The 24,827-nt window shown below is 47.8% G+C and overlaps 1 protein-coding gene and 1 long non-coding RNA gene across 6 annotated transcripts; one reads left to right on the top strand and one right to left on the bottom strand.

Annotated features, from left to right (window-relative positions):
* Positions 1-324: 324 nt before the first annotated feature.
* On the bottom strand, positions 325-24,410 carry pald1a (phosphatase domain containing paladin 1a). Of its 5 annotated transcripts, none has more exons than XM_019874543.1 (20): positions 24,175-24,410; positions 17,636-17,833; positions 16,802-16,904; positions 15,659-15,838; positions 15,383-15,547; positions 15,088-15,248; positions 14,939-15,014; positions 14,570-14,724; positions 14,194-14,296; positions 14,016-14,120; positions 13,726-13,821; positions 13,527-13,661; positions 13,187-13,303; positions 12,895-13,074; positions 12,437-12,634; positions 12,095-12,235; positions 11,944-12,015; positions 11,239-11,379; positions 3,098-3,253; positions 325-585 (listed from the first exon to the last, which is right to left on the bottom strand). In XM_019874543.1, the coding sequence occupies exons 2-20, from the start codon at positions 17,818-17,820 to the stop codon at positions 430-432; spliced, it is 2,625 nt and encodes an 874-aa protein (XP_019730102.1). In that variant the 5' UTR covers positions 17,821-17,833; positions 24,175-24,410; the 3' UTR covers positions 325-429. The 5 variants fall into 5 exon arrangements, with proteins under 5 accessions (XP_019730102.1, XP_019730101.1, XP_019730103.1 ...); XM_019874542.1 differs by lacking the exon at positions 24,175-24,410 and adding an exon at positions 21,142-21,448; XM_019874544.1 differs by lacking the exon at positions 24,175-24,410 and adding an exon at positions 19,684-20,169.
* LOC109518633 (uncharacterized) lies at positions 3,553-4,022 on the top strand. The gene is made up of 2 exons (XR_002168791.1): positions 3,553-3,676; positions 3,719-4,022. It is a non-coding gene; the product is annotated as an uncharacterized LOC109518633 (long non-coding RNA).
* Positions 24,411-24,827: the final 417 nt, after the last annotated feature.

The following is a 24,827-nucleotide window of genomic DNA, read 5'->3' as shown; positions in this document are numbered from 1 at the left end:
AAAAAGTGTCTGAAAATGGCTGGTACAGTATTAACAGACCCCGGACAGATGAATTATGTTATCGGACAATCGGAAATTGTCTTTGATGTGTGTCGCAATGTTAAGGTCAAGTTTTTCTGAGCTTGTTTGTTGAGTGCGACGACCAAATCACAGATGCATATTAGTTGACGTCAACTGTAAACCCAACATATGTAAAAATGGATAACAGTCGCAAGTCTTCGACTTGCAGGTTGAGTTTCGAGCTTTGCAATTTTTGTCAAGTCAAAAGGCATCAAAACAATGACTCGAGTCGACGCCAGTCCGAGTTGCAATGACTCAAGCACCTTTTCTCCGGGACGCCCTTAAAGCCACGTGCTCATTGTTAACTTCTGTGTGTCTTATTCTTTATTGTTTTCTGAAAGGAGAAAAGCATGCCGGCGTGCTTTCCCCTCAGAGGAAATGCCCTCGGAAAGGAAGCTCCGGAAGACGGTTCTGCTGCAGCCAGCGCCAGCGCAGCCGACCCAGCGGGGCGTCGTCCCTCGGGCTCTTGAACTCGTAGAAGCTCAGCTGATTGAGGATCTCGTACACTCCCGCCCTGCAGGCCACCTGGCGAGTTAAGTCGGAAGTTGACAGGAATTAAGTCAATTTTACAAGAAAATTGGTGTTAAAAAAAAAAAAAAAAAAAAAGAAAGAAAAAAGTGCAGGCGCTGAGCAATACTTGGGGAAAAAGTGTACGTGCCTTTTCCATGCTCCACAGTCTGGATGCTTGTAGCACTTTGAGATTGTAAGGAATGAAGAATGTATTCCAAATTAACTTTAAATGCCTTGTATATTACATGCGCTCTTTACAGCGCAGATTTTCACCAACTGCGTGTGGGCTCGGACCGCATCCCCCCCATTCACTCTCCTCCCCCGCCATAAACAAGGTTTTCACTGCACTGCAAATCCCTTTGACAATGCAATAATGTTCCATTCAGGGTCATTTTTTTTTTCCCTTTGCGGGGAACAAATGAGTCAGCACACTGAAGCTATTAAGTCAGCCAGCGGATGAGACTCGCAGCTGAATGTCTGGATCGCTGCCATTAAAGCGCAGCACTTAACCTGACTCATGGACTCCGCGACACAGCTGTATAAACCGCGGCAAACAGATCAGCTGATGCAAGCCGCCGCAGTAGCCAAATAGACACAAATTATTGATTTGGTTCAGCAAGGAGATAGAGGGCTTAGGAGCGAAATTTGCTACAGAAGGACAGGATCCACTTGCCATGAAAAAGCAACAAGGGCAGAAGAGGAGGAAGCTTTTAAAACATGCTTGCACAGCACTGGGGGCCACACTCAAAGTTAAAACATACAAAAGAAAAGAATACAAAATAAAAACTGCACATGACACCCGCAGCCCCGCCAAAATATTGGAGGGTAACTTTTGTAAAGTTTGTGTGGATGCTTGGAGGTCAAACAATAGAGGAAATTAGAGGCCCTGGGGAGGAGCCTTGGGGTACACCCATCTTAATGGTGAGGACAACTTCAAAGAAATCTGCAAAAATGTGAATTCTGAAATGCTATAAACGCAAAAAATAAAATGGCGCACAACATTTACACTGTTATTCAATCTGTCCAAGTGTCATTTCTTCAGTGTTGTCCCAGCAAAAGATAAAACATCAACGAAAATGTGAGAGGGTGTGTTCACTCTTGTGAGATACAGTACTGTGAATTGTGGCCACAGAATACAACCTATTTATTTTTCATTTTGCCCACGTTAATGCGTGGGGCTTTGGAAATCGGAGACTTCATATCAGCCGGCACCACGTGTGACCGTGAACAATGAGCTCCTGCCTTCAGGGCGGCTATTAAATTAGAGCGCGCGCACACCCACACACACAGGGCCAGCACACGCTGTGTAACGGACAGTGCCCATCAAACACGGAGGCTTGCGTAACAGCGGCTTAGTGTGTGTGTGTGTGTGCGTGGTGGCGAGGACCCCCCGTCGCCGCCTCTGACACTTGGGGCTTGTCATGAATGATCCGGCCACGGTCACTGGTGACAGGCTAACGATCTCGCCCAGAGGCCATTTGGCTGTGATTGGTTGGGAAGGCGCCAGGCTCAGCAGCAAGTGGGCCACTCAACCCGCTGGCCACGCTCATGACAGCTCAAAGCGGGACGAAGGCGTTTTTGAGGGAATCGGGCAACTCAAGTCAAGTTGAAGACAATCGCATCTTGCTGAAGTCTGGCTCCTGCTGGCTCTTTGGCTCAGGATGACACGTTTTTGATTCAGGTCTGATCTAGGGGGTGTCTAAAATCTAGATTGACATCCATTTTTTGTTGTTGTTTTGTTTTGGGGGGGTTTTTGTGGTCCGTGGCGGCAACTTACTTTACATCATCGCTAGACACGTTTGCTCGCGATATCATCAGACACGTGAGGCCTTTTTCCCCATTTCAATGAGGTGCCGACGGTTGATCGGTGCGAAATAAAGACATTTGATTTTCAAGCCGAACCCCCTGCAGTGACACAAATGATGCTCTGCTTGGCAAAGAAACACTTGCCAGCCATCCTTTCCTTTGTCACGTGAAATCTTTGAGCGCCGCGGCGACAGCGGGGTGCGTTCGGTATGTATTTATTCCGTGCGGGTTCCCAGCGTGAGCGGGCACACTTTAGAGACGCAGAGCACATATTTGGTATTCATAACAGGAAGGATATGCCTCCGTTGACCGAGCATATTTCCCTGACAGCTGTTTTCTCAGCGATTGTTCCTGTCCATTTTGGAATTCCGCCCCGCTTTTATTCCGCCCCAATAAGGACAAAAATGACGGCAGGGATTTTCATTCGGCGAATTGCAAACATTCTTTTCTTTTGGCCCTTCTCTTCTCGTTGGGATAGAAACCGTGAGCGCTTTTGACGGAATTACAACCAAGACCTTGTGGCCTTTGTTGGGCCGCTTTTGCGGTGCATCAAGTGTGTTTCATACAAATCTTGTTTTGTCAATATCCGTAATTAATGACGACCGACGGAGTGAATTGCGTACAAATTCAGGTTAGTCAAAGTGCAACGCCGCCCGTGGAACATTTTGAGTGCATCCTTATTTTGTCAGGTGTGCGTGAGAAACTTGAGTGCGGAAGTTACCTGCTCCATCCAGAGGGCAAAGGAGCGCTGCCAGGAGTCCTTCTTCTCCAGGTGCAGGTACGCGTTGAAGAGGATGAGATAAATGTAGCGCTCCAGATACTGCAGGCTCCTCAGCAGGAGTTGATGGCGCTCCTTCTCCGACTTGCCGCTCTTGATCTGGAAAGAAAATGGCACAAAAAAAAAAGGGGGAGTTCGAAGCCTTCTTAACAAACACTCCCGAGTGGTTTGGACTCTTGACAAGTTTATTCAAGCCGAGACCTGCGTGATTGAATAACGTCACAAAAAGCCAAAGTGTATGAAGGTGACAGGAACGGGGATTAAAACCAAGCAATAGTTTTTGGGTTATAATAGAATTGCCGTTTTACCTCTGGCTTGTCATTTCAGAACACTAATTAAAAAAAAAAAAAAAAAAAAAAAAAGATCATCGTGATTCAGGGCAGAACGAAAGCCATTAAGAGGACAAAGCAGAGCTAATTGAACACAAAGTGTTTTTGCAAACATAAAGCACATTTCCTTGCAAAACAGACTTCTTTTGATCAATGATGAGACTGAAAGTTTCAAGGTCTCCCGTGTAAGCCAGTTGGAAAAAATTGGACTTTTCACAAAGGCAAAGGTAATTAGGTTGCACTTCAATTGAAGGTGGAGTGGAGATTTGTATTTATTTTTTTTTAAATGACATTTTTCTGATTGAGCTCGCAGCCTCAAGCACTTCTCATCACGGCCGCAAACTTGGTTCTCATACTTCCCACCAATGAGTACGAGGGTTCTTTTGAAAATGTGCGCAGCGCACCACAACACGATCATTCCAGAGCGGAATGGCGCAACCGGGGTGGGTAGGGGTCAGCGGGGGGGGTTCCTGTCCATTCCCAGACAGCCGTTATTGAAGCCCAAATGATTCGCAGGGGGAGAAACAACATTCGGACAATAAAAGAGGATGTGCTGTCTATTGTCAGACATTCTCAAGCGATACAAGCCCTTGGTTGTGAGAACCCAATTACCACGTGTGCCCTGGACCCCAAAGAAGCACTCACTGTGTGAAAAATACCAACGACAATCTACAATATTTATCCCAACTGCTTAACATGACCTCCATTATTTACAACTGTCTGGGACGTAGTCTCCACCGCTGCATACATACATAAATATGACTTGGAGGCACGCGCAAAACGGGAGAGGGTGGGGAGAAAGGGATCTTTTTCCCCTCATGTCACCATTTCCAAGTGCCAGAAACAAAAAAATGTATGCTATTCAGCAATGCCATTTTGGAGCTTCTGAACAATCTTGGAGCCAGTCACAAGAAGGAGTCATGCAATATCGCCTCTAGCAATGCTCCTTTCAAATCTGCATTTCCTTGCTTTCTCTGTCATTTTAACACACTGGAACAAAAAGTGCAATAGTGTTTGTTTCTCTTCCAAGTCTGTCACGTCAAACTTCATTTTACGATGACGATACGTTCCCAAAAGCTGTATTTCTTCTTTTTTTGTATTTGTTTGATCTGCTGCGCACCGATGGCATTGTCCAAGAAAGGGAATCTGGAGCGCCAGGAGTAGCATTTTAAAACGCGAGCTACGATGGTGATGTTTATGCACGTAAAATGCTACAAAAGTGCATCCCTGCCCCCCGGGTCAGGTCTCCCGCTAGTATCGCTGCCTCTAAAAGAGCCAAATAGGCCATAACAAAGCTCAAATCATCTTTCAAGCCACTCTCCAGGTTCACTCAGTCGCTCTGCCAACCAGAAGTGCGTGCCGCGTGGTGAAAAGGTCACCGGAGGTCTATCTGACTGACATCTGGTGCCAATTAGCCGCCGACAGGATTGCCGGGGGATAAACAGATAGATCCATATTGGCCCTTCCAGGTTAGCACAAGCGGTCATTCATCACCTCGTGTAGGGCGCCTCCCACTCAAATCCTAAACCAAACCAAAGCCCGACCTGTCTGGAGCGCACAGGCGACCTACACATGCGCCGCCCTGTGCGTGACTCAATGCATAGAGCGGCAAATGTCAAGCATACGTGCTGATATTTCAGGTGGGCTCACAAGTGGAGCCAAAGTGCAATTCCTAGATGGCCCCTCACTTGCTGGCTTGCATGGGAATGTTGAGAGCACGTACGTACGCTCTCGCGCTTTCCAGTACAGCGGGGCCCCTCGCAGGGGGGACGAACCAAAACCCAGATGCAAGCCTCGGAAAATAAATAAATTCATAAATAAGTACTCCACCTCGGTCCCACTGTAGAATCTACCAAGCAAACTTCACGCGGCCGTTTCTGACAGCATACACGCGCGTGCAATCAAACAAATACCGTCTGGCCTCAGACTCGAGGAGTGAGCAGCTGAGTCGGGAACGAAGAGGAGGAGACGCCTCCGTGTTAAACGCTTCTACAGCTTCCACCCATCTGTCTTTTTCCAGTTGCTCAGCCACATTGTCACCATGAAATCCCCCGAAGTCAGAGTGGATTTCTCGAAGCAGGGCTCGCTGGAAAACCGCGTCCTGCATAAGCGGCAGCAAATTAATGCAACTCTGTACTCTTGCGGTTAAGACTCTTTCGAGTCTCATGCGTCACGACCTCTGGGAGAATGCATATCAGACATACCTTGAACGTTTAAACGGCCTGGCCAGCGCACAAGCACGAGGGGGGGTTAGGGGGGGGAATGCAGACGAGTTGTGTGTCATTTCCATCTCTGGACCAAAGTGCAAAAGGGTCTCCAGAGAACAAGCCTGCTAGAGCCGGAGAGGGAGACGGGGCTCGTTAGCCGAGCTTGAAATATCTGGCCGCATTCATCGCCGACTCAACGAGAGTAACTATAGTTGTCTCCGGTTTCACTCAAATTTCGACGGCTCGTGCTGAAAATACCGACCTGATTGACACGCCGTCAAATAAAATGAATTCCTGAAGCATCGAAACCCGTCACTGACTGAAAGCGGCTCGCCGGGTGAAGCGTAATTGCGTATTTCCCGGGCACCTTCAAATGGTTCTGACTGCTGCATTGCCATTCTTGGTTGGCATTAAGGCACGGCGCCATCAGCATTCCACTCCCACAGCGAGTCTGTGTCTCACAGCTGCAGGCTGGAGATAAAAATTCTGCATTATTACGCAGTGGAATCGGTCTATTGAGATGAGCTCCTCGCCCCCGAAAAAAAATATAGCGCTGCAATGAACTGTTCCAAAGCATACAAGCACTAACATAATCAAAGACAAACCCAAAGGTCATGGCTACGATACTTGCGCCTGACGCCGCATCGCCGGTTGGTGAACGAGAGCGCGAGCTTAAGTGCTTTCAGTGGCCTGAAGGCAGAAAAAGTAAAAGCCCCATCGACCAACAACCTTGAAGATATTTTCCTTCATTACTACATTTCTTCACTTCACTGACTGAACTTTATCTTTGTCACTGCAAGTAGCCCGAGACTCATTTTGGAAGCGACATTTGTGGCCGCAGGAAAATTCTATCCTATCCTTCATTGTTAGTCCAGGGGGGACCAAGACTCGGAAAGAAGAAGTAGGAGCTCAAGCGTTGAATCTTAGATGAGCTCCATTGGCAAGCGGAACACTTTTTCACCTTTTTCCACGACTGCACACGGTGTCTGATAATCTCGAGCTTGTAGCATCCTAAGACGCCACAGGATGGCATCAATTAGTTCTGGTTTTCGCTTTTCACTGCACATGCCGCTCAGAGAGCATAACAATGATGTGCTTTGAAAGGCACATTTAGCGTCCATTCCATCAGGAGGCAGATTGTGAATTTGCAGTTATTAACGATGCAACATTTAAGCCAAACAACTCTAAAAGCGCAACAGGAAACGGGGGGCAAAGCGACTGCAATCAACGGCTTTGGAGCGTTACACTTGTGAGGCATGTTTGCTCTGCTGAGCCATTTCTTTGATTGGTTCCTGGACTATAGTTCAAATACAATCAGCACATCAGCCAATGACTACAGGAACGGGCGGTGAGTGGCGTGATTTCCAACACGCTCGTTTTGAGACGCGTGCAAAGTGAAGCAAAGAGAAGAAAACTTGAAATTGTGTGTATTTATTCAATGGTATTTTCCAAAATGGGGAAAGTGGAATTGATTTGCCGCTACTGACGACCTCGTGCGAACGGCTGCTCCCGACACGCCAACGATAGATGTAGATGCATTCAGTATCCGGACGGCAACAAAAAATTAGAGCAGAGGCCTAACCCCTAAACTAGAATTATTACCCATGAAACATATTTCGTTGGTTAATTTTTTTGGGGTGTCTGGAACGGTTTAATTGATTTAGATTATTTCCTATGGGAATTATTGCTTTGGTTTTCACACAGTTTGGTTTACAAAGGCGCCACTGTAACATCTTTTTCACGGACACGTCACATGTATTTTAAACTACGGCGGTAGAGACGAAGGCTATAAATGATAATAGAAGCAATTTACCCTGCGTTCTCAATCACCGATGACACTGAAGGGCTTTGTTAACTCATCTTGCCATCGGAGAAAACGCTCTCAATTAACAGCCGGCAGTTGGTGTGTCAAAAGGTCTGCACCATCGCCATTTATCATTTAAGTGAGATGAATTGATTCGTCTTGCTCCATTCTGGCATTATACTATGCATCCTATGAATGAATCCTCGATTTCAAACTAACAAGGTCCTTTACTTTTTAATCTCACATGTATTTGCGCAGCAATCCGTCACGCGAACAAAGGCCACGGTGCCCTGAAGCGTCACGTCATGCTGTCAACACGGCAAACACTCACTGCAGCTTAAGCGCATCACTTCATTCGTGGATGTAGAAACTCCCCGAAAATAAATACGCTCCGGGAACAGCAGCTGACTGATGACAGCTGTTTGACACCCCCCTCCCGCCCAAGCTTGCCCCCTTCAACTGACTCGCCAAAGTCCCGTGAGATGATTATTTACCCCCCGCACGTGCTGCCAAACATTCTCGTAAAAATGCACACGCAAATACGGCTACATCACCAGTAGCATCTGAAAAATCAGAGCCGGCTGCATCTGCGACCGGTGCTGGAAACTCAAGCAACCAAGTGCAAATATTTAGTTGCTGTACTTAAAAGGAGAAGTCTTGAGAAGAATACGTTATGTGCGCCTCCATGAGTCTAAACACGACATTCCGATGAATATTGCGTTTGAGGAAAATGAGTTGAGCAGCAAAATCCACCATTTTTTGTCCTCCTCGGGGGGGCATTTTGTCACTTTCTGTCACCTGAAAATGACATCACAGTCGCTTAAGGATCAGGCAACCACCAATTACGGCCGACGTGTTTTACGAACCTGTCAACAGCTGCGGCTTGCAACTCAACAACAGAGAGAACCAGCAAAAACATTTGAGGAGGAAGCCTTGAGGAGGAATTCAAAGAAATGTAAATGTATTCGAAGCAAGAAGAAGGGAGAAAAAAAATACAATGTTAACACTGTACAGCCAACATGAACAAAAAGTGGATCATAGGAATGCGTAATGTTCCTCCGAAGCTTTTGGCTCTCGTTGTATCCTCCATCTTTCCCAAAGACGTCTCCCGGCTTCCCCTCGGAGAACCTGCTCGCAAGGCCTTCTCCCCTTTCCCCGAATATTTTTCCATTCCCCCTGTCCAAACTGCAAGGGCCCGTCTTTTTCAACACACTGTGATTTGCCCTCATTCATTCTTAATTTGTGCCTTTCACGAGCGAACGAGAGGGGGAAAGGCATCAGGCAGCACTCAGTCCTCTGTCGAGCTGCGATGTGAGGGGAAAATGTGCAATTTTCCATAATGTTCTATTGATTGGCTACAGAACTGATAAACAAGGTCCTCCTGAGTTGCTGCTTGATTATAAGGCAGTGTGACCGACGGGCTTTGTGAAAAACAAAGAGTACAAACCATGTGTTTTCTTTTTGTTTTGTTTTACGATGACTCCGCCAAACTTCGACGCCCAAAAGCCATTCCAGAGGCAAAATGAGTTTGGCAAGTCAGTGTCACCCAATTGTCTAGAATCAATTCATTTGGCTCCATGGAGCAACGTGACAAGATTTCCCCAAAAACGTCAATCTGTCACAATGCTAAGTGGAGTTGGAATGGCCACTTTAACTAGAGCACAATGCAGCAAGGTTTTTACGAAATATGTCGAATTAGCAGTTTTTGTGTCGGAAGATAATTGCCTGCGTGGGGAACGTTTCGCTTTGTCGATTCCTTTGAAATGTTTTAATTGAACGCACTCACATGATGGAACACACACAGAGACGTTGTCACCGAGGCAGGCCGAATTCAAAGGAAGCCTTCAGTTCAACGGCGATGTTCATTATCATCCGGTGCTAATCATGCCAAGAAACGCCAGACCGGGCGTCAAACGGATGGGGCGCCTGTCAACGCAAGCGCAGGGAGCCCAATGTGCAAGGCAGGCATCAGCCAGCACATTTCCCCGGAGGAGGTGAGTTTGCCCGCCTGTTCTTTTGGCCCAAGTGTTGGTAGACGTATGCGCCATGTGGGGGTCACGCCTGGTTGGCCGCAAGGGGATTCATAGCCTCCCTCCCCCCCTTCCCCCTTCATTTAGTGGGGCCCCTCTGGGAGCTGCTGGATCCTCCGGGTCTCTGAGTGAACATACATTTTTCTCGATGGAAGACACATTTTCCAACCACTGGTAAAGTGGAGGAGGGGGTTCTTTAAGGCAGTACGGGGGAGGAGGTGTTCCGCTATAAGAGGGACGGAGTGGTGGTGAAATTTTCCCCTCTTGCAGCAACATCTGGCACTGTTTAGCACCTGGACTGCTGCTTTCAAGCAAAGAGGAAAAGGAAAAGGGGCGGGGGCTGGGGGTGGGGGGGATTGCTGCAATGGCGGCAGTGCCAACACGTGGCCTCCGGATAAGTCAAGCCTCATCTCAAGTTGGATTTTAACTCCGGTAGCTCATTTGTGTCAGTTACAAACTCCAAGCTAAACACTCTCGCGGCGCTAAATGCAACCAAACCCAAAAGGCGCCATTCAAATGTAGTCATTCCCAAACGCACACCCTTGCCAACTCTTTCAGCATCCCCGCGGGGTTAGTGCACCACCTCGCCCCCATACGCACCCTTGAAAAATGGGGCAGATATCCTGTATATTTTCAATATAGACCATATTCCATCTATTAAGATAGTCACATGTTTTTTTTTTTTAATATTATTTAAAACCCAATAAATGTCATTACCATCGGGCGGAAATCTCCGATATCCATATTTGGTCAATTACATGTTTTTCTCCAATCTATTGATCAGTGCCCGCATAAGTCTGTCTGTGGTTTTTACAAATGACTGGCCAATCTAAAGTGTGGAAAATAGTTCACTTAAATTATTCCATGAACTTTTTAAGGGACATACCCGCTTCAACATCTGGACAGAGTTGGCACACCCTAATCTGGCTTCCCGATAAAATCGAAAAATTGCAAGCGGTTGTTCTTCGCGTTGGCTTTTTTACACGGCGTCACCGAGAGACAGACCCGGACCCCGACTGTAGGCGGAAGACAATAAGTCCCATTGATAGGCCCGCCGAGTGGGCCCGGGTGCCTCCGGCTCCAGCTGACGGAGTGCAGAGGTGCAATGATTGCAGCGTTTGTTCAAAAAGGCATAAAGCCGAGCCTTTTTCTTTCACAAGCTACTTTTGTTCTCCTTCGGCTTTGTTAGTTTACACAGACAAAACCAATCAAAACAACACATCTTAACATATTGTACATAATGTTCGGAAAGACTTCCCTCTTTTCCCGCCAACTTTCTGCATCCAGCGAGGACTTTCCATCTCGCAAGACTGGAAATTGATAGATGAGCTATCTGAAAGCCTGCGACGGATATTAAGGAACATTTCATTTCCTTCACTGCTTCTCTTGGCCCCTTCTCATCCAACCAGCTTCCATTAAGTTACATCATAATCAATTTTTCCACGCTCGGCCGCTCGTGCCTGCATTCCTCTCGTTCATGTGCGCTGGACACCAGCTGAGGTGGGAAAAGGAGGCTGCCTTTCCCCCTCTATGGGACACTGGCGGTGAGTGCAATCACTCAGTGCGCTACAATTTTTGATAAATATGTACGGGTTCATTTTGTACCTTGTGACGGATGTTTATGACCATCATTTCAGGGTCCTTTTGAAGTGTACACTGCAGTAGTGAGAGGACTCCCCCCCCCCCACCCCCCAGATCTGAGAAAGAGGTTGACCTGTCTGTAGGTACAGATGATGATCTCCCTCAGGTGGTAGTGCATGGGCGTCATGGTTTCGGAGACCGAGTCCAGGGCCATGTCCACCTCGCGCTTAATGCGGTGGCCGTCGGGGAGCAGGCGCACCAGCTGCATCACCACCTGAAAAGAAAAGGAAAACCTGTTAAACCAGAATTTGGCGATTCGACACAAGGCGGCATATTAACAGGCCGCTTTGTGTATTCGTCATACTTTGGCGCCATCTTGTGGTAGCTAAATATAGACTTACTGTATTTTGTGGGGGGGTATCAATTACTCTCTCAGATGTTGCTATTCTCCTGAGGAGCTCCGGCCCTATTCATTGCATTTTTGAAATCTAATAAGAGTTGGAAGAAGCCCCGGGATTTATGGCAGACGATGCGTTCCACACAAAGCCGTAAATGGGTCCAAATTGAAGATAGACACACCAAAAGAAATTTTTCCTCGTGTGAGTGTGCAATGGTGCTCCTTTCCCACATGCCAGCGTACTAGATTTTTGAGATTTGGATTAGATCACATGTTTTGTAACATATGCTCAAGGAGCACTTGATTATTCTTTATACCTCCCTTCGCAAATGGTTTGACTGAAGGCATACAAGGTTTACATGGCAACCCCATAAAATCTGAATCTAAAAAGTCCAGTCATTTATTATGAGCAAAAAAAAAGTGTGTACAAGAAAATGTTACCTGAAACTCCCCTTTGGTGTACTTGGCATCAGGGACGCTGACGATCTCGTCCTCGGGAAACTCCGGAAAGCCCTGCGGGGGATAAACAACTCCTACTTTGGTCCACTTTCATAGCCGTGCCATGCGGAAACGCGACAGCGGCGCACCGTACATTGAAGTGCCACAAAGTGAGCACGGAGAGCACCATGGCTGTGGTGGTCCTGCCTTTGCCGTTGGAGCAGTTGAAGACGAAGGCCGAGCGCGAGTCCTCGGCCAGCGAGCCCTTCATGGCGTCCAGCAGCGTATCAAAATCCTGCCCGCGCAGAAAACGACAACAAATATGAGGCAAGACAGTCCATCCATTTGATCCATTCATTAACGGTGAGTGACACAAGTTCTGGAAATGAGAGCGTGGAGATGGCTCTGAGCTCAGATTAGCGGGGAATTAACCAGTCCGTGCGTTGAGTAACATTTTTGGTGAATAAAATCTGCGTGGTGACTGGTTGGCGGTTACCTCCTCCCAGGGGGCGGCGCAGTCGGGCAAAGGGATGCGCTTATAGGCAAGGGCCGGCGTGGCCTTCTTGTGCTGCGCCAAGATCTCCTGCGCCGTCAGAACGCTCTTGAACATCTTCATCTGCTTCTCCTGCTCAAGAGTCACCTCCAGCCACTTCTGGGCACGCAGAATCTCCTCTTTGAGGGACGTCTCCAGCTTCTTAAATCAAAACAAAGTCCAAGTGCAAGTGAGTCGTCATATCCCGAAGTATTATTTTTTTCCCCCTAACATTTTCTACACTGTACATTATGCTTCCACATTTGTGTTAAAATATGATAAAAGTGATTTATAAAAAAATATTTCACTAAGTTTGAATGTGCTTAAAGCAGGTGGGAGGGGTATGTTATATAGTTTATATTTGCAGTCAAAACGGCTCAGATTTGACCACCCCTCACAAAAAAAAAAAGTTTCCTCTCAACCTCAATGATGAGCGGGTCTGACGTTGGGATGGCAATGTGCTGATCCAAGCGCGACGGCTCCCTGGGTGTGAAGATCTGCCCGTTGGCTTCTAAAACAAGCTCTTCCTGCAGGTTGACCCACAGAATGCGGCTGTGCTTGCGCTTCTCGTCCGTCAGGTGGGCCAGCACGGCTCCGGCCGCCTACACGCGCGGGCACAAAGAACATATTTTTGAACAGGGAAGCAACAGGAAAATAAAAAGAGAACAATCAACAAGCGACAATGAAACACTCCGGGCATGGGTGGCGCGACACCTCGGACGTGGGCTGCGACATTCCGTAGATGGGCATCTTGGGTACGCGTCTGAAGTTGAGCGCCTTCATCTCCTTGGCCGTGCTCAGGACGTCGGGCGCTAAATACTCGCCAGCCACCTGGACAACATTTGAAACGTCTGTCTGCAATATGTTGCTGCTGTTGTTTTACAAATCTAACAGTTTAAAGGTTTCTAACTAATGCCATACGGATGCTACAATTGCAATAGCCTGTCTATGGTGTTTCCCATTATCTGTTAGCAATGAGCTACCAGACTATAAGTGGAAGTGGCAATAAACAATTTGAAGCCACAGCTCCCTGGCGGAGGTAACGGCTGCTCACCAGAACACGGGCTCCTCTGGTGACCAGCTCAGCCGACGCCGACAACTCGGAAAGGTCCATACGTGCCAGCAAGCGATAGAGCCAAGTATGGCGGCACATCCACTGGCTGAAGTTGCACACGAAGGCGAGGGGATACTGCAAAGGCGTGCCAGGAATTTAGCTGCTGGCCGATAGCGTTCGGCTAACTCCCGACACCCACCTGCTCGTGGAGGTACGCGTTAAACACAATCAGGTAGAAGTAGCGCTCCAAGCTCTGCCGGGTTCTGTTGAGGAAGTACTCTTTGGTGCTGCTTCCCTAATGGGCAACACAAGAAGGAGATTCGTCAGGTCAGGCCTCCATGCGCTTATTAAGTCACTAACTGTCGGGGATGTTTATATTCATCCATAACTCGGAAATAACATTTGTGTAACTTTTCATGGAAAAGGCAGGATGTATTAAGCAAAAGGAGGGAAAAAAATAGAGCATTAGCTTGTTCAGAAAACACCAACCTGAATCTGATAATCATCTCCGATGCCTTCCAATTTACTTTTGTTCTCGTAGATTGCCTCTTTGATGTTGTGCATTTCCGAACACAGCGCGATGGCCTGGTCCACCTGACGACAAACAAACAGCGTCACAGGTGCGCCGCTGTACTCTCCCACAATGAATCCGGTGAGGGAAACTCACCTCCTCCAATACTTGCTGTCCATTTGGCAGCTTGACGATCAGAGACTGGATGATGCGGAAAACGGGTCTGGGCTCCGCACGCGCCTCTGCCGGTTCCTCAACCCTGAAATATTCATGAAGTGTGCTCAAGTGTGCTGGGTTTTTACATTTATTGTGGGGGATACTTTTTCGGCACGGCCACAATAGGTGAGAAGCCACGACACAGAGCTTATGAAAAAAACATGAATTTACACTTTGACCCATTCAGCGTGATTTAAAAATTGTAAACACAGAAGTACAATAATGCAAAAATAAGCACTTTAAAACCCCATTAAAAAAAAAAAAAAGTAAACTCTGATGGGTATCCAGTGACCGGATGATGAAAAGAAGGCCTTACGGAGCCAGTGGGCGAGAGTTGCCCCAAACGCGGTTGATGGCCAGGGCGCCCAGGATCATGGCCAGGTTGGTGCGGCCGACGCCCACCTGGCAGCTGAAGAGCACCGCGGGAAGCTTCGGCGTTGCCTCGTGTCGCAGGGACAAGCCGGGACTCTCCTGTGAGGGGAGAAATTAAGTCAACCATGGGAGTGCAGCAAGTACAAGTACTTGTCAAATTTGCGGCCCGTCTTGGTCCCGATCACTGTGCAGTCAAGGCAAAGACATGAAGAAGTTTGTATATGTGGCTTTCATATTGAGCCTGTCTCCGTTTCCCAATATTTATGAACCCGACTGTACAGAAACCCCGCTAATCAAGGATAGGTGGACTCACCCTGAGTATGTTGACAAAAGCATCAAAGTCGTCTTCTGAAGGCGCTCCCTCGACAGGCAGCGGCAATCTATAATACCTGGAACGAAGAACACAACAAACGCGGTCGGCAATTTCCGAGCCACGGCCAAAAGGAGAAGAGCGGAGAGCACCTGTACGCCGGCATGGTGAACACGGGCCGCTTGTAAACCTCCTCGGTCACGTGGATGTCCTCCTCGCACGTGATGACCACCTTCTGAGGCTCGTCTTTCAGGTACTCAATGTCGTTGTACACGTAGTAGGTGTTTTCGTTCAGCTTGGCAAAGTCATGGAGCTAAGAGTCAACAAAAACAGCAAAAAAAAAAAAAAAAAAACAAACACTCGACCACTATACGAAAAAACTGCCCAGAGGTATGTCTGCACCATTCTATATAAAGTGGCCCCGCCCCAGTTTGAAGTCAAAGTCACCTCCTTCCTGACAGTAAGCTCCAGCGCTTCCACCGGCTGCCCCTTTTCCAGGCCGTGGAGGTTCTCGTGGAGGTTCTCCTTCCTCCTGGGGGTGTACGAGACAAAGTCGTCACCCTTGTGCAGGAAGACCACCGGCTCCTCTCGCACGCAGACAAAAACAACCTCCTGGCAAGAAAAAAAAAAACCCAACCAGAGACATCAGATGAGTATATTTTGAAAGCCAGCACCTGAGGAGTGCGAGCTAATCCTCTGAAAACGCCGACGGTGGCAGGTGACCTCGTGTCCTTGCGCTTGGAGCCTCTGCAGGACGCGTTTAAAGCCGCTAGGGCTGGGCTGACCCATCCCATACAGTGGGTACGATCCCTTCACCTGACGGAAATTGGGTGCCCCGAAGGAGCCGGTCGTGCTGAGGACGTCCGCTTTGCTGTACACGTCCTGCACCATGAAGTACTCGCCCTAGAAGGAAAGCGCAGAACAATTACATGTCTGGCCACTCACCGAAACTGTCCATTTGAGTGTGAATTATTTTCAACTGAAGAAGATGGATGGGCGGAGTGACAAATGGTCCAAAATACCATAAAAAGGTCAACTGTTTCTTCTCTTGTCTCTTAATTTATTTCCAAATGCGTATATACCTTTTCTGACATTTGAGTTTGGTCCGCCGACTCCCCAAAGACTGCTGGGATAGGCTCCAGCATGCCCGCGACCCCTCGTGAGAAAATAAGCGGTTCCGATAATGAATGGATGGTGTGTGGTTAGCAAACACGGTTGCGTGGTAACTGCTGCCATCTAGTGGACACTTGTACAGACCGTCGCTCATTCAAAAGCTGTGGGTGGCGTGTCTTGTTTATTGGCAAGGGAATACGTTGTCAGTGATTTAAGAGAACATCACAGAGGTCCTCCAGTTCAAAAGTACCATCACCACCATCATCATCATCATCATTAACATTGGCACCGATGCTGAAGTAATTACAGGCTGGGCTAATTGGCAGCTTTTGCTTCATTTTGAGGTTTGTTTCGCATGAACTTGCGCAAAAAAAAAAAAAAAAAAAAGCTAATTCATGTCACTGCTTGCACGCTGGACGTTCAATTGAATGCAGCCAAAGTGCACACCATGGCACCATAAAGATTCAAATTTTTTGAATAGTTTTTTTTTAATCACAGAGGTGTCAATTTCATTTTAGAATACAGCAAAGTCGCCTGGATGTTGTGAAGCTCACGTGTGACGTGAACTGACTTATCCTTGGCAGCCGAGGCTCAAGGCTGCTAAGCGAGTGAGGTGGCCGATCAAAGCCCTGATAAAAGAGCCACAGGCTTCCTGACACCAGAGACGGCTCACCGCCTCTTAAAACGCTGCATGACAATGTACCTGCGCCACGTTGCCCTTTGCGTGTGTGTGTGTGAGCCAGCATACTGCACCTGCACCAGGTAATGCTCGGGCATGGCGTCTGATATCCGTCCAACTTTGTAGTTGCTCTTGCGGATGTCATCGTGAATCTGAAACTCCTGCTTGCAATTGTACCTGCGAGTGCGCGCCCGCGCACATGCACACAAACATGAAAACATGCAAAAAACAAAGACACACATAGCGGCAGCATGGTGAGAGGAGTCAATTCAATTATCAGCCGGTGTTTACAAAGCCTACGCTGACAAATGAGATGATAACAGGGGCAAACACTGAGGCTGGAGGCCAAGAGGGGGGCTGCGTCACCAAGAGCAGGGATTACTACAAGGGCTGCAACCATTAAATGGAATAACTTGAACAATTTGAGTAGGGGGAAAAAAATAAAAGTCAAAGCGAAATCTCGGCCTCGGAGCTTTGCGGTGCTCACTTTTCCACACGGAGTGACATTACGGCAGTCGCGCGAGCCAGAGCGTACTGAAATGAGTTTGCGCAAACGCGGCGGCGGGCAACCAGGAGGAAACGGTTACATACTCATTCGCTGACACCTATGTCACTCACCAGACCAGGCCGCGCCTTTTAAAAACCATGTACACATACTACAGAAGAAGCTGAGGACGACAACTCCAAGCTGACAAACAAAGTACTTGATTGTCGATGGAATAATCAGTCGAATCCTCGATTTTAAAAATATGAAATTGCTGCAGCCCTAGTTTATGTTGCGGGGGGTTTCACACCTCCACAAGGAGTGGGGGGGTCTCTCCACCACCAAGAGAGGGAGTCACACCTCGGCAGTGATCAAAGGGGATCGGCACCCAATCCACACAACGCGTATTTGGGGAGGGACTTACGTGATGACCACAGGTGCGACCTTGTTGGTGATAATGGACTTGGCCTTGTTGTTGTGGACGTTGACTGTGTGAAACGGGCTCATGCTGAGCGACGGCCTGCTGTCGGCCATCCCGTTGTCGTGGACACCTCGGTCACCTTCAAGCGGAGGCGGCGGCAGCGGCGCTGCGCTGGCAGTCGTACCCATGCTCCACCCGCAGCTGCGGGACACACAGCGAGGGAAATTACAAAAAGGTAGCACGACTTTTGACGCAAGACAAATATCGGTGTCACTGAGACAAAGCACGACGTGAAGGCGACAAGACCAGGACACGAGGATGACACAGGGAGGCCATTTTTGGTCATTTGCGAATATGAATTTCTATTCTTTCTGTGGAGGATGACACAAGTTCATCCTCTCGTCTCCAGACTGGACGCGAACTCGAGTGACCGCCGCTCTCCTTTTTGTTGTGTCTTGAATGGGCCGGTCCCGACTGGACCACCTCCAAGTCTACAAGAAACCACGAGTACTTTAGGTGTGGTCCTAACCAAAAAAAAATAAAATTGTCCCATCTTGAAGAAAATATTAAGAGTCCTACACCGCCATCTACAAGTTGTCGTTCCATAAAAGGAAGTCAAGTATTCCCTTTCCCTCACCACATACCAAAAGCATCTCCGACCCTCGGATTTAACATCAGCCTACCGCAAAAAAAAAAAAAAAAAACCCCTCAGTGCAAAGAGGCATCTTACGAGTGGGTTGACGAGAGACTTGCACTTCCAGAGGCTTTTCGGCGCTGCTTGTTGTCTGCCATGGTCCAAAAAGGAGTGTGAGAACTTGGCATTCCGTCCCAACAGAAACCTTCCTCTTCCCCCGCCAGCGTCGGTGCGCGGGGGGGAGAGACGGGGGAAGACCTCCCCTTGGCACAGAGCTTTCAGAAGTCATCCTACTTGGGGGCGGGCGCAAAAAAAAAAAAGCATGGTACAGAGGTACATCTGGTGGCCATCTGGTCAACACAATCGATCCAACCAGCAGAAGCAGAAAGAGATCTCAGAAGAACGTCAGCATTTTGGCCTTTCAAGAGGAAACCGTCACACTGTGGAACAGATCTGGACAATGCCTTTCGTTGCATCAATGATGAAAACTGATTCCGGAAAAATAGTTGCAGACAATCGGCCACTCGTGAGAACTCGTGGCGGCAGCACGTTCACGGCGCAGCGGTTCAGTCGTGGGCAATTCCTAAAAATCGCACAATGGACGCGCAACTTAGTTGGAAGTGCGCATGCACAAACGCGCGGACTTGACCACAGCGATTCCAGCGTGCCATAGCCCGAATTAGCGAGCTCAGTCGCAGGGCGGAGGCCTGGGCAGAAAATAGCCCTGAGTCATAAACATCCTCCTGAAGAGCCGATCGAGTCAACTTATCAGAGGGGCAGTTGGTCACCGCGAGTCAACCCGGGCCTCACGGGACCAATAACAATTCGGATTTCCTCTGGCAGTAGGAAGGCAAAAAAAAAAAAAAAAAAGGAAAAGGAATTTTTGCGGTGTAGCCATATCTAGTGAGCTCACGGTTCCGATGCTTTCCAACACGGATCATTTATTCGGAAACAAATGTCTGAATTCATTTTCTCTGGTCACCCACTCTGATCCGCTAGTGTCCCTTTTGAATGTGAACTCTCCGCGACTGGTGTAAGAAAACCATGGCAACCGGAACCTCCTGCCAGCGTGGGCCCGTTCAGCGCCCCAGCCCATTGAAATTCCGCCGGCGTCCCGACCTCTGCGTGCCATCGTCTTTGGGACAAAAGCGATGCGAGGCAGGAAGGAGCCTGCAGCTGCAGGATGCATCTGTTGGTGGCCCAAGGAAGGATGCGATGCGCTCCGCTCCTTCGCAGATGCTCCGCTTCGACGGACACTCGGGAGAGCTTTCCACACGACTTCCCGCACCAACAATGTTGGATGACAATACTGCTCGCCAATCTGGTGGCCCGTGATTGTGTTGGCTTCAAAATGCAATCGTGGTCGACAGTTCAACAGGAAGAAACAATTCAGTCCCCTCGTAAGACACACACTTACTTGCTCCTGATTTTCGAATCCTTTTTTCAGTCTCGGTCCAAGCCGATTTTTACAAAGCCACAAAGCAAATTTGACACAAGGAAGCGTTGGCGCACCTCGAACAGGAAGCGCTCGGTCTCATTGGCTATGCAACATCCTCTTTGAGGTTGCGCACACGTGTCAGCGCTGAGTCAAAGCGTAGGATTGCGCAGGACATTGCGCTTTCCTGCGCTGCACTATTGATGCGGCAAGGAAATGAACTCAGTGCTTCCTCTGTAGCGCAGAGGACCCGGCGACACATTGTTCCCAACTTTTGCCAGTCCAACCGTTGTTTTGCACGGTCGCCATGTCACAACCGCTTGCTCGGCAGAAGGAGAAAAAAAAAAAGTATGCCCGTGCTAAGAATATGACCGAAATCCTGCGGTAGCGCTTCCGCCTGCTTTCCTGACAGCCCAATGACAGGCTACTAAAAAAAGCCTGAGCAGATCGACTTAGAAAAATATTTCAGTTGAAGACTCTTTTCCCAAGCTGCCGTCATTCCACGATTTTTTTTTTCCCCCAACCTCGACCAACCGCAGCATTCTGCGTGCAACCACTTTAACGTGTGGTCGGCGAGTTTTTATTAATCTGGTCGATCGTCTTCGGCGGTCCTGCACTGAATTGCAACTTGAGCGAGTTGGCCTGGAGTCCAAGATCGAATGGAATCTAGAAAGTGAAAGTGGGTGCAAGGCTAGTTACACCCTGGACTGGTCACCAGTCAATCACAGGCCACTTGTACAGTCAAGTCCGTAAGTATTGGGACAGAGACTCGGTTTTTGGGCCCTCAACACCCCCAGAATGGACCCCAGACGTTGATCCCTGGTGATGTGCCAGATTCAGCTCCCGGTTCAGTCCTGTCAGGGCATTTTACTGTCAGTTTTGTCATCAAGCGAAATGCATGCTCGTTGGGATTGGGGTCAGGTGATTGACTTGGCCATTGCATAACATTCCACTTCTTTCCTTTCAAAAACTCTTTGCAAAGTGCTTTTGGGTCGTTGTCCGTCTGCAGCGTGAAGCTCTGTCCAATGACGTCGGAGGCATTTGGCCGAACGTGAGCAGATTGCCTGAGAAACACTTCTCAATCGATCTTGCTGCCTTGACACATGATCAATAAACTCATGGGAAGCAGTTCCATTGGCAGCCAAATTCACGCTGAAAGCCTCTCGGCATTCCCACCGCAACCGTTCAACATTAGCGATGGAAATGAATAAATTGCTTTCACGGGATTATTTCAAGAAACAACTCGTCAAGACATCTGACCTATTTTTTTTTTTTTTACAAATGATGCGGACCATCTGTAGGTTTTTAAAAATCAAACGTGGCCCTTAAGCACAAAAGCTTGCCTACACACCTGCATGACACCATCAATAAGTTATAGTAGTAAGGAAGGTTTTCAGTCACATTGACGCATGTGTACATTGTCAAGTATCAGTGTCATACCTAATGCTCCGCTGCTGAGTCCAGCATCCGAGAAAAATGGTACACCTAAAAAAAAAATTTAAAAAAACGGGCGAATAGCTATCCAGGGCAGGCGGTGGCTGTCTCAGTGGTACATTCTGGCTGGCATCGCTGCTATCCGTGCGAGTCAATCAGTGCGCGGCTGATGATTGCAGGCAGGCGAGAGGAGGCGGTCGCGCATCCCGTCAATGGACGCGTCCTAGAAGCGGGCGGTAGACTTTTGTTGTGTTTTCGGCGCAGCGGTGTGAAGAGCATGTGCGGCTGCATTAAAAAAAAAAAAAAGGATGTGGGGGCGGACCCGGACGAGTGGCTTACTCATCAGCTCCTCCGCCGCCATCCAATCGCTGCGAGCGCAGCCTCCTGGCAACCTATTGCCTCCCACACACACACACACACACACACACGCACGCACGCACACACACAAACAGACACCGCAGACCTTTTAACAAGACTCTCCAAACACAATTCAACCAGCGGCTCTCAAACTTGTAACCCTCTGACAGTGTCATTTATACAAACACGGCAAAAACAACTCTCACAATTTTTGCTCCAATTCAGCGGATGCTGTGCTACTCCTTCTGGTGTGTGTGTGCCGTGGCCACCTGCACTAATGCTACTCATTCCTTACAGAGGATCAAGAATAGATGCCAGAGAATATTGTTACTTTTAGGGCTGAAACGAGTCCTCCAGGACATCAGTCACCTCAGTTCCTCAAAAATGCTCGAGGCATTCTTTTTCTGTCTCGAGTACCCACTTATGTATGCGTGCAAGGCAAGTTGATATATAGTATACATGTATGTAGGTACCACAGTTGAGGATAAGCGTTTCAGAAAATGCACGGATGGATGAAGGCCCTCTGAGGAGACCCACTGACCTCCCTGAATTTAACATTCAGACGCCACGCAAGCGAAACGAGACGAGCGCAAACAGATGACATCACGTAAGCCTAACTCCGTACGACGCTCTAATCAGTGCATTCATTAGCGCTTAACGCGTGTCATGCAGGAGGCAAACACCGCTCACAGCTGGGCAAATAAGTCGGCTTCAAGCCGACTAGCTGGGATCTGTCCATCATCCCGACAATGTCCCGTTTCATCTGCAGATGTTCAGGAACACAAACACCGGTAGCTGTTCCACCAAAGACGACATGGGAACATTCTCTTCCAAAAACGATGAGCTCAACAGTACAATTTCGAAAGGCAAATCGAAAGCAGCCACACCTGTTCCTTCCTTCCTCCCTTCCTTCCGGGCCAAGACTCTTGCAGCAGTTGCAGCAACAGCAGCAGCAGCCAAGGTGCCCTACACACTCACACGCCAATTTGCAACACTTCCCATCACATTTGAAATGTGTTGGACCCCACACAAGAGGCGGAAAATGCGGCCAACTGTGTTCTTTCCGCTCTTGGTATCAATGTGTTGGATACTGGGGATGAGAGAATCACAGCAGACCATACACGTGCAACAAATTTGCAATTATTTGATAAAAACAACAACAACAAATGGGAAAAAAAGCAAGTGTTCCGTTCTTGACTGACTGACAGAAACATCCTCTTTTGCAAAATGTTCCTGAGCTGGCGTATGTCTCAGAAGAGGAACCAGGAGAGGGAACGATTTCACCAGAGATGCCCTGTTGAAATGAATCAAATCAAACTGATTCTGCCAAACATTCCACAACGCTGCGACACAGATTCCAACCTCTTGCATACTCCTGAAATGTGGCATCAAGATTCCAACTATAATGCCCTCCAGATACGATAGCTACTTTAATAAAGCCAACACACGTTAGTTAACATTCCAAAGAAAATGTGATGATAGAGCGCAAAACAAAAAAACGCCACCAGAGGTGATTAGCCTTATGTGTCTTCTGCCCTCTAGTGGCAGAGCCCTGAAATATTCTGCCTTGTGATTATCACTGGCACAGTGAGATGAACAAACCTCCAATCAAGATTGATTAGGGCTGAATAGTTTCCTTTTTTTTGCAGTGCTGTTACGGGCACTGTGCGGGGGACCTTTAGCATCACGATTGATTAATTGCAGTTTGAGCTGCCGGTTTCTGTCATTACAGCCCAACCCCCCGCCCCTGGCGTCACCCCCTGGGGGTAAGAGGAAAAGCGATACGTGCAGAGAAGATGAGTCCAAGCACAATGCATCAAAGAGCATCGTGTGATCTGCCGTCAAGCCCCGTAGACACTTTGCAAGTTCAACTGGGGGAAACTTGGGACTGTGCTGACAAAAGACAATTAGTTCAAGACACAGACGAGGCAACTATGGTCAACATCTTTTCCACAAATGGATGTTAATGCTGGTAATTTTTATAAATTATTAACCAATGTGCCCTAACAACGATTGTATGGCCATCTGATGTTAACTTAACATTAACATTTGCTGAATTTCAAATGCTAACGAGAACCGTGCAACTATTTAGTTTCCTCACAACACTTGCCCGAAAATGTTTCACAATGGAAGCATTATTAAGAGTGACCATTGCAACACTTGAGGCCCACATTTGAGTACAATATTCCTATTTCAATAAATGTCATAGGATCTTTTTTAAAAAATTTTTTTTTTGGGGGTGGGGGGATATTCACTGACCCCCGACGACGAAACAATGATCCAAATGACAATATTTGGATTCGAAATTTGGGAATCATATTGTCAGTAATTCTCAATTTTATTTTATTAATTAGCCATCGCACTAAAAGTAATCATTTGCACTAGTCTCTTGCATTTTCGAGCGCTGTCTTAATCCCAAAGGAGTTGGGGGGCCCCCAAAAACCACATGGGTGCCCCTGTGCCCCACTTTCTCCTTGATCCGCACCTTTGCATCACGACAACGTTCTGTATTGTTCCTTGGTGAACGGTTCCAAACGACGTGAGTTAGCTGGGAGAGGCTAAAGTTAGCATCCTCGTGGCAACACAAGAAAAAAGGAGAAAGAGAAGCTCGTGGCAGCCTGGCCAGGGTGCCCGAAAACCAACCAAGTGCTCCCCCAAACTTTTCACAAGACGCGAACTCACCATTGCAGCTCGCGGGACGACGAAGAGTCCAAAAAACAAACCGTTTGGGACACGAAGGGAACCGGGAACGGGATGGAGCCGGCGGCTGAGGTTTTCCCCGTCACGCCGGGTCACCCATTGATTTGATCTTTATTTGATTTATTTTTTTCCTTCTCGGGGATGTCGACGGGAGGGAAACGCGAGCTTCCACAGTGGAGAATGGAGTCGAACTGCGCATGCGCAAATACGAGATGGAAAGGCAGGGAGAAAACGTTTATCTATTAATGACAACGTCAACCGAAATAATAACTTATTGAAATGATTACATCATAACTGGTGTTTCTGTTGGTTGTTAGAACAGAAATACACAGATGGTGTCATTTAAACGTTTAGCACATATTGATGTCGTGGGAAATATCCAAAATGACAATCCAAAACTCAACTCAACTTTATTTACACAACACTTTTACAACAAAGTGCTAGACATTGTCTCTTACATCTTAAATGTGTTCATTTATTTACTGTAAATAAAAGGACTAATTAAAAAAGGTCCGATTGATTTTTATTAAACATTTTAGCCAACTAATCATTAACAATAACATATTTTACTAACATAGATATTGACTCCTCCCTCTCCTGTGTTTACACTGTGGTTGAGAGGAAAGAAATTTCAT

The sequence above is a fragment of the Hippocampus comes genome, unplaced genomic scaffold (genome assembly GCF_001891065.2).
Source record: "Hippocampus comes isolate QL1 unplaced genomic scaffold, H_comes_QL1_v1.1 scaffold279, whole genome shotgun sequence".
Taxonomy (NCBI): Eukaryota; Metazoa; Chordata; class Actinopteri; order Syngnathiformes; family Syngnathidae; genus Hippocampus; species Hippocampus comes.
This window is presented reverse-complemented; position numbering and strand designations above follow the sequence as displayed.

Excerpts from the sequence above, each read along its gene's own strand:
- pald1a (XM_019874541.1), bottom strand. The coding sequence starts at position 18,454 with ATGCCAAGTTCTCACACTCCTTTTTGGACCATGGCAGACAACAAGCAG. Across the intron at positions 14,297-14,569 it reads AACTCTCGCCCACTGGCTCC|GGTTGAGGAACCGGCAGAGG; the intron begins GTAAGGCCTTCT and ends TGAATATTTCAG. Across the intron at positions 13,075-13,186 it reads TGTCGCAGCCCACGTCCGAG|GCGGCCGGAGCCGTGCTGGC; the intron begins GTGTCGCGCCAC and ends CCGCGCGTGTAG.